This window comes from Python bivittatus, unplaced genomic scaffold, assembly GCF_059951505.1.
Source record: "Python bivittatus isolate LINGU-HERP-01145 unplaced genomic scaffold, Pbiv_v1 ctg000070_np1212, whole genome shotgun sequence".
NCBI classification, from domain to species: Eukaryota; Metazoa; Chordata; class Lepidosauria; order Squamata; family Pythonidae; genus Python; species Python bivittatus.
Window position 1 is genome coordinate 7,975,658 of NW_028277034.1, and position 12,160 is coordinate 7,987,817.

Sequence of the window (12,160 nt, forward strand, 5' to 3'; positions counted from 1 at the left end):
GCTAGAGGAAACATCCCTGGGCTTCAGAGGAATTCTCCCCTATGATTTTTACCTGTTCTGCTCTGAGATATACTAAAAATCGGTTGTTGAGAAGATCTATAGTATCAGTTGAAGTGGCAAATATTGACTGCAGCTGCTGTCTCTGTCTTACTTGCCTGTTGTCCAGCTGTCCACTGCTACTGAAGTTGTCTGAGCTAACAGTATTACAATGAGGCAAATGGTTGAGCAATACAATTGGAGAGATACCAATTGTTTTGACATGGTATCACTGAATACTTCCTATCCTCTATCCTACTTCAGTTTCTCTTAGTTCAGACTTCTAGAACAGAGACTGATCATTATCAGCCACAGTCAAATATCTATCTATGTCTGTTTTGTTCTAACTTTAGTCCTTTCTGATAAAACTGAGTGGGCTGATTTAGTACCATTCTAAGAATTGCCCAAAAAATTACAGCAAAAAGGGAGAGGAAGAAAATTGTAACCTGTTAGTTATTAGAGCCCAATACTTTGTGCATATTTCTATCTTGCAAATAGTTTTGAAAGTGTCACATATTTGTAAATTCCCAGGAAGACATGCGTAATGTGGATAAATCAGAAACACAATTAAGGATGCAAATGTATCACCTATCTAGGGAAAAGAAGAAAAATCTGCAAAATCCCTTTGTAGAATATGGCATAGCAGCAAAATTTAGCTTTAAACACCTCAACTTTTATTTTAAAAATAATTGTCATAATTTTCTGGACTGCAAGGATAGTATTTGAAATTGTGAAGGCAATGTTTGGTGAAATCAAATAAATTTGCAAGGGTTGGAAGGAAAGGACCATAGAGTAGCGTTTTGTCTGCTTGTGATAACTGGGACAGAATAAATTTGAATAAAATAGTTTTATAACTTTCTTCAACCTATTTATCTTTCAATAGAGCTCACACCATGGGAAAATATGGAACATTTGAAACTCTTTAGTATTTTTGCATTCATTTTAGGATAAATACTATTTTAACTCTGAACCCTCATTACTCCAAGCAGGCAGAGATAGGCAGGGTTCACTATTTACTGCAAAACATGGTTTGATAGTATGGCTGCAAAAAAACATGCCAAAGTGCCCTCCTTGAAGTGATGAAGCAGCTGCATGCTCCAGTATGCTTGCCGCAGCTGTTTCAAGGGTCTTCCCAGGGTATCTCTGCACGCAAGTTACTGCACAACTACTTGGCTTCATCAGTAGTCACCAAAAATGTCTGCGCATGTGTACACATATACCCACAACCTGCCTCAACACTTCAAAAAAGAGTGCTTCACTTCCACCAACATGCTTTGTAAAATACCTGTATGTGAAGCCCTGACAGTGAAACAAGAACTTTGGCAATAGGCTGAATCTATAACGTTATTCAATTCTTAAATACATGTGCCTGAAATGTATGATCCGTACAGGCAAACACAGCACACATCTGTGACTGAGATGAAGTAAAAATCTTCCAATCACATGGAAGCACAGTTATGCTACCACAATGTACATGTTATTCTAGAAAAGTTTGATTTATTATACACAGTCATAGTTTAGTTAGTGGGGCAAAAAAGTATTTAGTCAGCCACCAATTGTGCAAGTTCTCCCACTTAAAAAGATGAGAGAGGCCTGTAATTTTCATCATAGGTATACCTCAACTATGAGAGACAAAATGGGAAAACAAATCCAGAAAATCACATTGTCTGATTTTTAAAGAATTTATTTGCAAATCATGGTGGAAAATAAGTATTTGGTCAATATCAAAAGTTCATCTCAATACTTTGTTATATATCCTTTGTTGGCAATGACAGAGGTCAAACGTTGTCTGTAAGTCTTCACAAGGTTTTCACACACTGTTGCTGGTATTTTGGCCCATTCCTCCATGCAGATCTCCTCTAGAGCAGTGATGTTTTGGGGCTGTCGCTGGGCAACACGGACTTTCAACTCCCTCCAAAGGTTTTCCATGGGGTTGAGATCTGGAGACTGGCTAGGCCACTCCAGAACCTTGAAATGCTTCTTACGAAGCCACTCCTTCGTTGCCCGGGTGGTGTGTTTGGGATCATTGTCATGCTGAAAGACCCAGCCACGTTTCATCTTCAATGCCCTTGCTGATGGAAGGAGGTGTTCACTCAAAATCTCACGATACATGGCCCCATTCATTCTTTCCTTTACACGGATCAGTCGTCCTGGTCCCTTTGCAGAAACACAGCCCCAAAGCATGATGTTTCCACCCCCATGCTTCACAGTAGGTATGGTGTTCTTTGGATGCAACTCAGCATTCTCTCTCCTCCAAACACGAGTTGAGTTTAGACCAAAACGTTCTACTTTGGTTTCATCTGACCATATGACATTCTCCCAATCCTCTTCTGGATCATCCAAATGCTCTCTAGCAAACTTCAGACGGGCCTGGACATGTACTGGCTTAAGCAGGGGGACACGTCTGGCACTGCAGGATTTGAGTCCCTGGCGGCATAGTGTGTTACTGATGGTAGCCTTTGTTACTTTGGTCCCAGCTCTCTGCAGGTCATTCACTAAGTCCCCCCATGTGGTTCTAGGATTTTTGCTCACCGTTCTTGTGATCATTTTGACCCCACAGGGTGAGATCTTACATGGAGCCCCAGATTGAGGGAGATTATCAGTGGTCTTGTATGTCTTCCATTTTCTAATTATTGCTCCCACAGTTGATTTCTTCACACCAAGCTGCTTGCCTATTGCAGATTCAGTCTTCCCAGCCTGGGGCAGGTCTACAATTTTGTTTCTGGTGTCCTTCAACAGCTCTTTGGTCTTGGCCATAGTGGAGTTTGGAGTGTGACTGTTTGAGGTTGTGGACAGGTGTCTTTTATACTGATAACAAGGTCAAACAGGTGCCATTACTACAGGTAACGAGTGGAGGACAGAGGAGCTTCTTAAAGAAGTAGTTACAGGTCTGTGAGAGCCAGACATCTTGCTTGTTTGTAGGTGACCAAATACTTATTTTCCACCATGATTTGCAAATAAATTCTTTAAAAATCAGACAATGTGATTTTCTGGATTTTTTTTCTCATTTTGTCTCTCATAGTTGAGGTATACCTATGATGAAAATTACAGGCCTCTCTCATCTTTTTAAGTGGGAGAACTTGCACAATTGGTGGCTGACTAAATACTTTTTTGCCCCACTGTATCTAGGTGACTAACTGTTACTAAGCCATTGTGATATAGATTCTATTCAAATCAAAGACCCTAAACACTGCCTCAAGCTGTAGGAAAAATCTAACATAAAATGCTATAAATCTGCAATATTTCATGCATTGTATATGGTAACAAGATATTACATTTAAGGCTGTTGAAAATTAATGTTGTTAATTTAAAATCTTACCGTGGAGAATTGAATCCACTATCAACTGTGATGCTACTGCTGTCCATGCTGTCCAGCCTTGCTGAATGTGTAGCTCTCTGGCTGTTGCTGTTCTCGGTTTCCTTCGGAGCAAGGAGAGTCAGATTCTTTTCAAACTTCCTTTGCAGGTCTCTTTCCTTTTCTCGCTCAAGAAGCCACTGCATAGTGCCCACATCATCCCGATTCTTCTCTTCCTCTGTGTTCTTATTGGTCCCTTCCTCAGAGTCATCATCATCAGAGACATTGTAATAATCAAAGGCTGCTTCTTGATTTCCAGCTGTCTCTTGCTGTCTCTGTGAAATCGGTATGACTTGTGTGACTGAGGTTACCATAGCTTGTTCGAGTTTATCGCATCTGCTTGGCAAGGTTTCAGAAGGTGCCTTTTGATGAGGTTTTAAGAGTGGCACATTAGGTTTGTGAAAACTGTTGACAGATAGAGTACTGTGGAGAGGCTTAAAAAGTGTGTCTTTACTAAATATTTCTTTCCTCTTATCAAGGCTACTAGACTCTGTGCTGTGATGTTGAGCTAGTCGGCCATTTGTAATTACTTCAGCTGTCTGACTTGCAGCAATTGGCCCACTACTGTTGCTTGGCCCTTTAGGCGACTCCTCTCTGTGGACTCCTGATTCTCTAGCTAAGTGCTGTGACTGTCTTTCTGAGGGAGAGACTTTTTTCATACTATCTGTCAAAGTCACTGGGTCATTGTCATCTTTATTTTTTCCTAAAGGTGAAGGAGCTGTGAGTACAGTTTCACTAGAAGTATTACACTGAAAATAATCATCAATGGCTGATTTTGTTGTACAAGAGTTGAGTTCATTATAAGGTGGTAAGTTCTCGGTTGGTTTGCTTTGTTCCAAGGTACAGGAAGTAGGAGTTTCTGCACTGCCAGCAATCTTTTCAGGTTTAATTACCTCCTTGTAGTTTACAGATGACATAATAGCCCTTTGATGACTAAGTGATTGTGAAGGCCTTAAGGTGCTATCATCTATAAATGTTTGACTGGTTGTTTGATCATCTTGGCTGCAAGCTTCAGCTATGTCTTCAGGGGTACCTAAAGAAGCAGCACCCAGAGGTCCTTTTGAGTTATCCATTGATCGAGAACGTTCCTTGGCTTTATTAGACCTCTCATTTCTTGATCTTCGGTCCTGTGTGTGACTGTGGCTTCGATGGACCTTAGAATGGGAGCTTCCTCTTGAAGGTTCAGGAAAAGGCATTTCTGTTCTCCTTTTGGCCAGTTCACCAGATACATCCCATTCAGGTGTCATAGGAAAATGTGACTCAAGAACATTAGGACTGCTGTGCATGATAAAATTGTCCCTTTTGTGTTCTATTATGTAGCAGCCTTCCCTTGGGGACCTCATGAGAGGATCATAGAAATCATATTCCCTTTCACCTGGCACATCCAAATGGGAACCCTCTGAAGGATCTCCTTTAGAGACTCGAGTTTTGCTGTGTGACCGAGATTTTCCATGAGATTTTCGATGACTTCTACTCTTTTTGCTTCTCCCACTATGGTGAGCTGATGATCCAGCCTTGCTTCTTTGCGCTTTTTCTTCTTCAAGCTTCTTCATTAGTGCAGTGTGCCTCATGACATTTTCCACAGTCAGATCAGGATTGATACGCCTAATAATCTCCATTTCTACCTCCCTAGGTATAGTGGTAGGAGTATCTTCATCCCGTAAAGGCCATTCCTCAGGAGGAAATTGGGCAGAAAAATTGGCCAGCTGTTTTGTCTTATCTTTTTTAAAACTTAGTCGAAACAATTTTAACCCAAACTTTTTAGACTGCTTTTCTCCATCTTTAGGCTTTGAAAGCGTCTCTGTTTTGTAAGAAAAATTTACAGTACTTTTACTTTTTTCAGTGGGTGGCATCTGGCAAAGAGAAGGGGGGCAATAAGAGTCCTTGCAGTCTTTTGTTGATTTCCTTTGTAGAGTGGATGCATGCATGCTATGCATGTCTTCTCTGCAACAATGGCAAGAGTCACAGTGGTTTTTAGGTAACGTTCGATCTCTGACACAGCCCGAGGTGGAAGGAGTTATAGTTCCTTGCTGTGGAGAGGTACACTGAGACCTGTCAGGTATCCTCTCATCCAGATGGTACCATTTACTGTTAGTTCTTATGAGGGAAGGTGTTATAAAATAAGTCTGTGGGGTCACAATGAAGTAACCATCTGGAGTTGGGTATATTTTTCTTTCTCGTACAAGCATGTTTAAGGTATGACGAAGGATTTCAGGACTTGGAGTTGGAACACCTAAAAGAAACAATAATATGTATATATGAGATGCATTTTATCAGAGATAGTTCTGAGTACTCTTTTGAAGCCTTCCTTCAAATAACCCATGATCTCCAAGACAAGGAACTGACCAAAACAAAAACAAAAAAAACCCCTACCCTGGCAGAGCATCTCCCTATGGGTTTGTTTTCAACTTATTGCTTGTACCTGAAACCTTTAATTGTTCACTATAAAGGAAAAGTATTAGTAATGTTTTTAAAAAGTCTAGATAAAGTGTTGAAAAATTCAAATTTATATTCAAATGTTTACCTGTAATCTGATAACTTCAGAAAACAGTTTTCTCCTTCCTATGAGAATTGATAAATATTACCGCAATTCATTCTTTATTAAAGCAAAGTAGCAAGAAATCAAAAGACATCATTCTGCTGTTTTAAATAAACAAAATTAGAAAATCGACAAGAAAAAGGCTTTAAAAAATCCCCAATATATCTCTAGTGTATCTTAAACTAATGCTTTATGTGATGTTAAAAAAGTGAAGTACAACATACACATCAACAGACTGTTTTGGTATGAAGATGACAAGCAAAATATCTTCAGAACTTTTTTTTCCTTAGTATCAGAGTGACCATTACTGCTTTGATACATATTTAGGCAAGCTGTGCAACTATAATGTAAAATGCTGTTCAAACTTTTTGATATGCCAGACTAACGTATTTGTTTCCTAGTAGTCATGAAATACAATATAACAGTTCTAGCATGTAGGTGAATTTCTGGAATTTCACCACATAAATGAATATAATAAAAATAACATTTTATCTGTGCTTCATTGGCTTTCCTAGGGCACGTATTGCACCCGTTATATATAATACAGACCTTCAGATCACTATCTTCTGAAAGAAGAAAAAAATGACTAACAGAGGGACCTTTTATACGCAAAGCCATTTTATATTGTTTTTTAACACCAATTATTGCCATAACTGTGAAAAAGAAATCTAGCTATTTGAAAAATCACTATGTTACACCAGTTAAATTCCATCCCCATACCTATCCCTATATAATCAATGAAAAAATCTATAATATACTGTAAAATTAAATTGTGCAAGGTCCATTTATTTTATTGAGAAAAAATAAATGCAATTATCTCTCTTTATAGGTGATTTGTAAGTATACAGGATAAAATAAAATCTTGGGTGGAAATAAAGCAAATGAACCTTTTGCCCTAATATGGATTTTTATCACCTCTACTTTTCGCATAGATTGGAAAACAGCAAGTTTAGATAAGAGGACTTTATTGTCTTAATATAGGACTATATTCTCTAAGAGTGTATTCTTTTAACCAAATAATTAAAAGCTATATAATCTGGTTTCCACTGATTTTCTTTCTTTAAATCTACTATATATCTAAAATTATATTAACTTCATTAATATAAAAATAGTTATATTTCATGTGCTTCTGCTTTTCACCTTATGTTCCACCTAAGACTACATTCCCTACGGCCTGGATTTTATTTTTTTACTATATATGTGTGTGGGGGTGAATACACAGAGAGAGAGCACGCATTAATCTTTTCCTCATCCCAGGAGCATCCTGAACCACTCAACATTTGGTGCAGCCTAATCTCCAATATCTTGCCAGACTTCATCAATGCAAATTTCATGCAAATTTCTCCCCTCTCTTTTAGTTTTGCTTACAGTCTTATTTGATGAAAAGTGCTATAGACTCAAAAGTAGGTACAAGCAATCCTTGTTAATTGCGGGTTCTGCATTTGTGTCACCCCAAAATCAGTACCTGCAGCACTGTTGCACTTATTTGCAGACATGCAGAGCGGCAAAACACTGGAATCACCCAACATGCACGTTCCCAGCGGAGGTTTCACCATTCACTAATTCAGTATTCACGGCCTTTTCACAGAACATAACCACCGCGAATAACGAGAATTGCCTGTACATGTATGTATGCATGCTGTTTTGTGACTTTTGAGTTGGCCTAATAAATTTATCTTACCAATATGGAATGCAGCATTTTTGAGGGGGCCATCTTTCTCTTTTATTGCCACCTCTCTCTTCTATTTACTCTCAGCTTCTTTGGTTATTCTTCTATAACTTTCCAAATGCTTTAAGTCAGCATTTTCCCTCTCTCTTTTAAACTTACAAATTCATGTTCTACTCTGTAGTATATCCACCAGGTTTGCCAATAATTGTTCTAAGTTGACCTCTTTTAAATTCAGATAAAACCTATTTTACTCAACCAGATTTTCTTGCCATAGAATATGAATTGCATGGCAAAATTATTCCAGTATCCAGCACCTAATATCCAGGATAATAATTTTACTTTATTATTATTATTTATACTGTTGCCTACTGTCTCCTAATGGCTTACAATTAAAAATACAAAACAAGAATTACACTGAAAATTAAAAAGGAAAATTAAAATCAGATATCAGAGCTATCAATAATTAAAAATAGTGGACCCCAGAGTAACTATAGGCTCAACATTTTTATACTTTTTGTTTTATTTTTGAGGACTAAGGGGAAAAAAGGTGTTTTAAAAATCTTATAGAGGATTAAAGCACCCATAAGAAATCCCACTGCTACCACCAGGCCAATTTTATCCTTTTTATTGGTTCTTCAATCTTCTACATGGCTTAAGGTAACTATTTTACCCCTTTAAATAACCCAAATGGAAAACAGGCCCATCCATTCCAGCAATATACAGTACTGTGCAAAAGTTTTAGGCAGGTGTGAAAACATGTTGTAAAGTAAGAATTCTTTCAAAAATATATATTGTAATTGTTTATGTTTATCAATTTACAAAATGCAAGTGAGCAAACAGTAAGAGCAAAATGCAAGTGAGCAATCTAAATCAAATCAATATTTGGTGTGACTACCCTTTGGCTTCAAACCAGCCTCAATTCTTACACTTGCACACTTTGTACACTTGCACAAAGTCAGGGATCTTGTAGGATTAGAGTCAGGTGTATGATTAACCAATTATACCAAGCAGGTGCTAATGAGCATCAATCTCATATGTAGGATGAAACACAGTCATTAACTGAAATAGAAACAGCTGTGTAGGAGGCTTAAAAATGGGTGAGGAACAGCCAAACTCTGCTAGTAAGGTGAGGTTGTGGAAGACAGTTTCATGTCACAGGTCATACACCATGGCAAGACTGAGCACAGCAACAAGACACAAGGGAGTTACACTGCATCAGCAAGGTCTCTCCCAGGCAAACATTTCAAAGCAGATTGGGGTTTCAAGATGTGTTGTTCAAGTTCTTTTGAAGAAGCACAAAGAAACAGGCAACGTTGAGGACCGTAGATGCAGTGGTTGGCCAAGGAAACTTAATGCAGCAGATGGAAGACACATCATGCTTACTTCCCTTCGACATCGGAATATGTCCAGCAGTGCCATCAGCACAGAACTGGCAGAAACCAGTGGGACCCAGGTACACCCATCTACTGTCAGGAAAAGTCTGGCCAGAAGTGGTCTTCCTGGAAGAATTGTGGCCAAAAAGCCATACCTCCGATGTGGAAACAAGGCTAAGCGACTCAACTATGCACGAAAACATAGGAACTGGGGTGTAGAAAAATGGCAGCAGGTGCTCTGGACTGATGATGATGAGCATCTGAAATATTTGGCTGTAGCAGGAGGCAGTTTGTTTGTCGAAGGGCTGGGGAGTGGTACAATAATGAGTGTCTGCAGGCAACAGTGAAGGATGATGGAGGTTCCTTGCAAGTTTGGGGCTGCATTTCTGCAAATGGAGTTGGAGATTTGGTCAGGATCAATGGTGTCCTCAGTGCTGAGAAATACAGGCAGATACTCATCCATCATGCCATACCATCAGGGAGGCATGCGATTGGCCCCAAATTAATTCTGTAGCAGAACGACCCCAAACATACAGCCAATGTCATTAAGAACTATCTTCAGCGTAAAGAAGAACAAGGAGTCCTGGAAGTGATGGTTTGGCCCCCACAGAGCCCTGATCTCAACATCATCAAGTCTGTCTGGGATTACATGAAGAGACAGAAGGATTGAGACAGCCTACATCCACAGATCTGTGGTTAGTTCTCCAAGATGTTTGGAACAACCTACCTGCCGAGTTCCTTCAAAAACTCTGTGCAAGTGTACCTAGAAGAATTGATGCTGTTTTGAAGGCAAAGGGTGGTCACGCCAAATATTGATTTGGGTTTTTCTTCTGTATGCTCACTTTGCATTTTGTAAAATTGTTTTGTAAACATAAACAATTACAGTGGTACCTCGGTTCATGAACTTAATTCATTCCACGATTCTGTTCGCGAACCGAATTGGTCGTGAACCGAATCAAATTTCCCCATAAGGTTCAATGTAAATAAGGTTAATCCGTTCTGAACCATATGTATTTTTATATGTATTTTTTTTTAACCATCTTTATTCTTCAAAATAGTTGAGATTGTAGACTTCGGCATCTTGTACTCCGAGGCCAGATCAGTCACACGAATACCATGCTCATGTTTTTCTACAATTTCCTTCTTCAATTCAATGGTTATTTTCTTCAAAACCTTCTTCTTACCATTCTTGCTCTGCACTTTCTTTGGAGCCATGCTGGCTGTACTGTATGTGCTAAAAAGCACACCAAAAAGCTTCACAGCAAGTGTCTGTCTGCGACCGCGATCTCACCTAGAGGAAGCCACGACCACGTGTCAGCAGGGAAGATGGCCGCAGGTCGTGTTCGTCACCCAATGCGGAGTTCGCGAACGGAAGCAAAATTTTGTGAACACTGCTGTTCGCGAACCGAATTGTTCGTGAACAGAAGTGTTCGTGAACTGAGGTATTACTGTACAGTATATATTTTTGAAAGCATTCTTACTTTACAGCATTTTTTCACACCTGCCTAAAATTTTTGCACATTACTGTATATCTCACTATGCCCTTGGCAAAGCTCAAGGAGCATATGTGATTGCTAAGCTGAAACAGGCTGCTATAGAAGAAGAAATTCTTTTAAGGAACATTGGCATAATATATGTAGAGTTTTAAATGTAATAACCAGTAGGGCTATGAAGAGATTTGGATTCAAAAGGCAAAATGAGACTTGGAGTACAAGTGAGCACACACATAGTATCTGCTGGGAAAAGCTTAAAAAAATACTTATCTCCTAAGTTCACATGGCAGCCACTCAATCCTGGGGAAAAGATCAGCTTTTTAGGTAAGCCATATGAAAGCTAACTAGTTGACTTTGGTGGGCCAGATACTATTTCTCACCTCACCCTACCCCAGAGAGTTGTAGAGAAAAACTGGTGGGGATATCAATCAATAAAATAACTGTATATGAGGTTTTCAATAATGGTATAATACGGATTCTCTAAGTACCTCTGGAGATCAGCTAGCTGCTGTGTACTAATTGAAGCTTCCAGACCAGGCACAAAGGTAGCCCCTCACAGATTGCACTATAGTAGCTAACCCTGGAGATTATCATAGCGTTTACCACTGTGTTAAAGTCATTCTCTTCCAGGAAATGATGCAGTTGAAATATATGCCAAAGATGGTAAAAGGTGCTCCTGGCTGTTGCCTGAGTCTGAAAAACAGTGAGAGAGATTCATATTGAGAAGCACCTCCAAAGACTGTACCTGCTCCTTCTGGGGAAGTGTAACCCTATCTAGAGCAGAGGGATCAGCTGTTTCTTGGAGTTGTGATCCTGCACAATGACCATCTCCATCTTGTCTGCATTCGACTTCCATTTATTATCTCTCATCTAATCTGTTACCAGCTGAAGGCAGCAGCCATTCAAAGGAGCCACATGATTGTAGCCACATGAAGATTCACAAAGAAATAATTTGTGTGTCATCAGCATATGACAGAACCCTGATTCTATAAATTTCATGGTACTACCAGAATTAATAATGTGCAGTTAATACAAGAATGGCTTAAATTAATTTCCACAAGGTGGCAAATCAAGCAGCAAGCAGAACACTGACACTTTAGAAGCCATCTTGAATCCATTTGTTCTCTAGCTTCCCTGTCAATCATTAACTGAAGTGCTGACATAAATAAACATCATGAAAGAAGCAAGGAAATACTTATTTCATTTACAGAGACACTGGGTATATCTATTTACCTGGCCAATGGCTTCCATTTGTTCTATGGTGACAGTTATTTCATGAGTCAAACTTGGAAAAGTGAGAGCTGGGAGCTTATAAGTCTCATACTATTTTTTTAAAATGTCTATTCTTGATTTAATATCTCTGAATATTCACAGGAAACCTCCAATATTGAGAGCAAAGTTAGATTATTTATATCACAGAGCATGCCTCCCTTCACTTTAGAATATGGATGGGACAGAAAAAAGAGATTCCCCTTGCCTAAGACTAGGTTTTAAATAAATGGCTCCAATTTTTCTTCTGACCAAAGTGACCATGCCCAAATTGTCTGAGTGCATAGTGCTAAGAGTACAAAACCAAGAGCACAGTAAAAATGTTTACATTATTTTAATAAAGGCAACACAGTGAGTATTTGAGGACTAAGATACCTGAGACAAATTATAGGAGGCGGAGATCTTCATACAAACACTACTGTAACA

General features: G+C 39.0%; 1 protein-coding gene across 2 annotated transcripts in view; it reads right to left on the bottom strand.

Moving 5' to 3' along the window:
• The window catches only part of STOX2 (storkhead box 2), a 147,382-nt gene that overhangs the window by 9,800 nt on the left and 125,422 nt on the right, over positions 1–12,160 (bottom strand). For both annotated transcript variants that reach the window (XM_088131846.1, XM_007422707.4), the window contains exon 3: positions 3,356–5,624. In XM_088131846.1, coding sequence (XP_087987972.1) covers positions 3,356–5,624 — 2,269 coding nt within the window. The remainder of the gene's footprint in view (positions 1–3,355; positions 5,625–12,160) is intronic.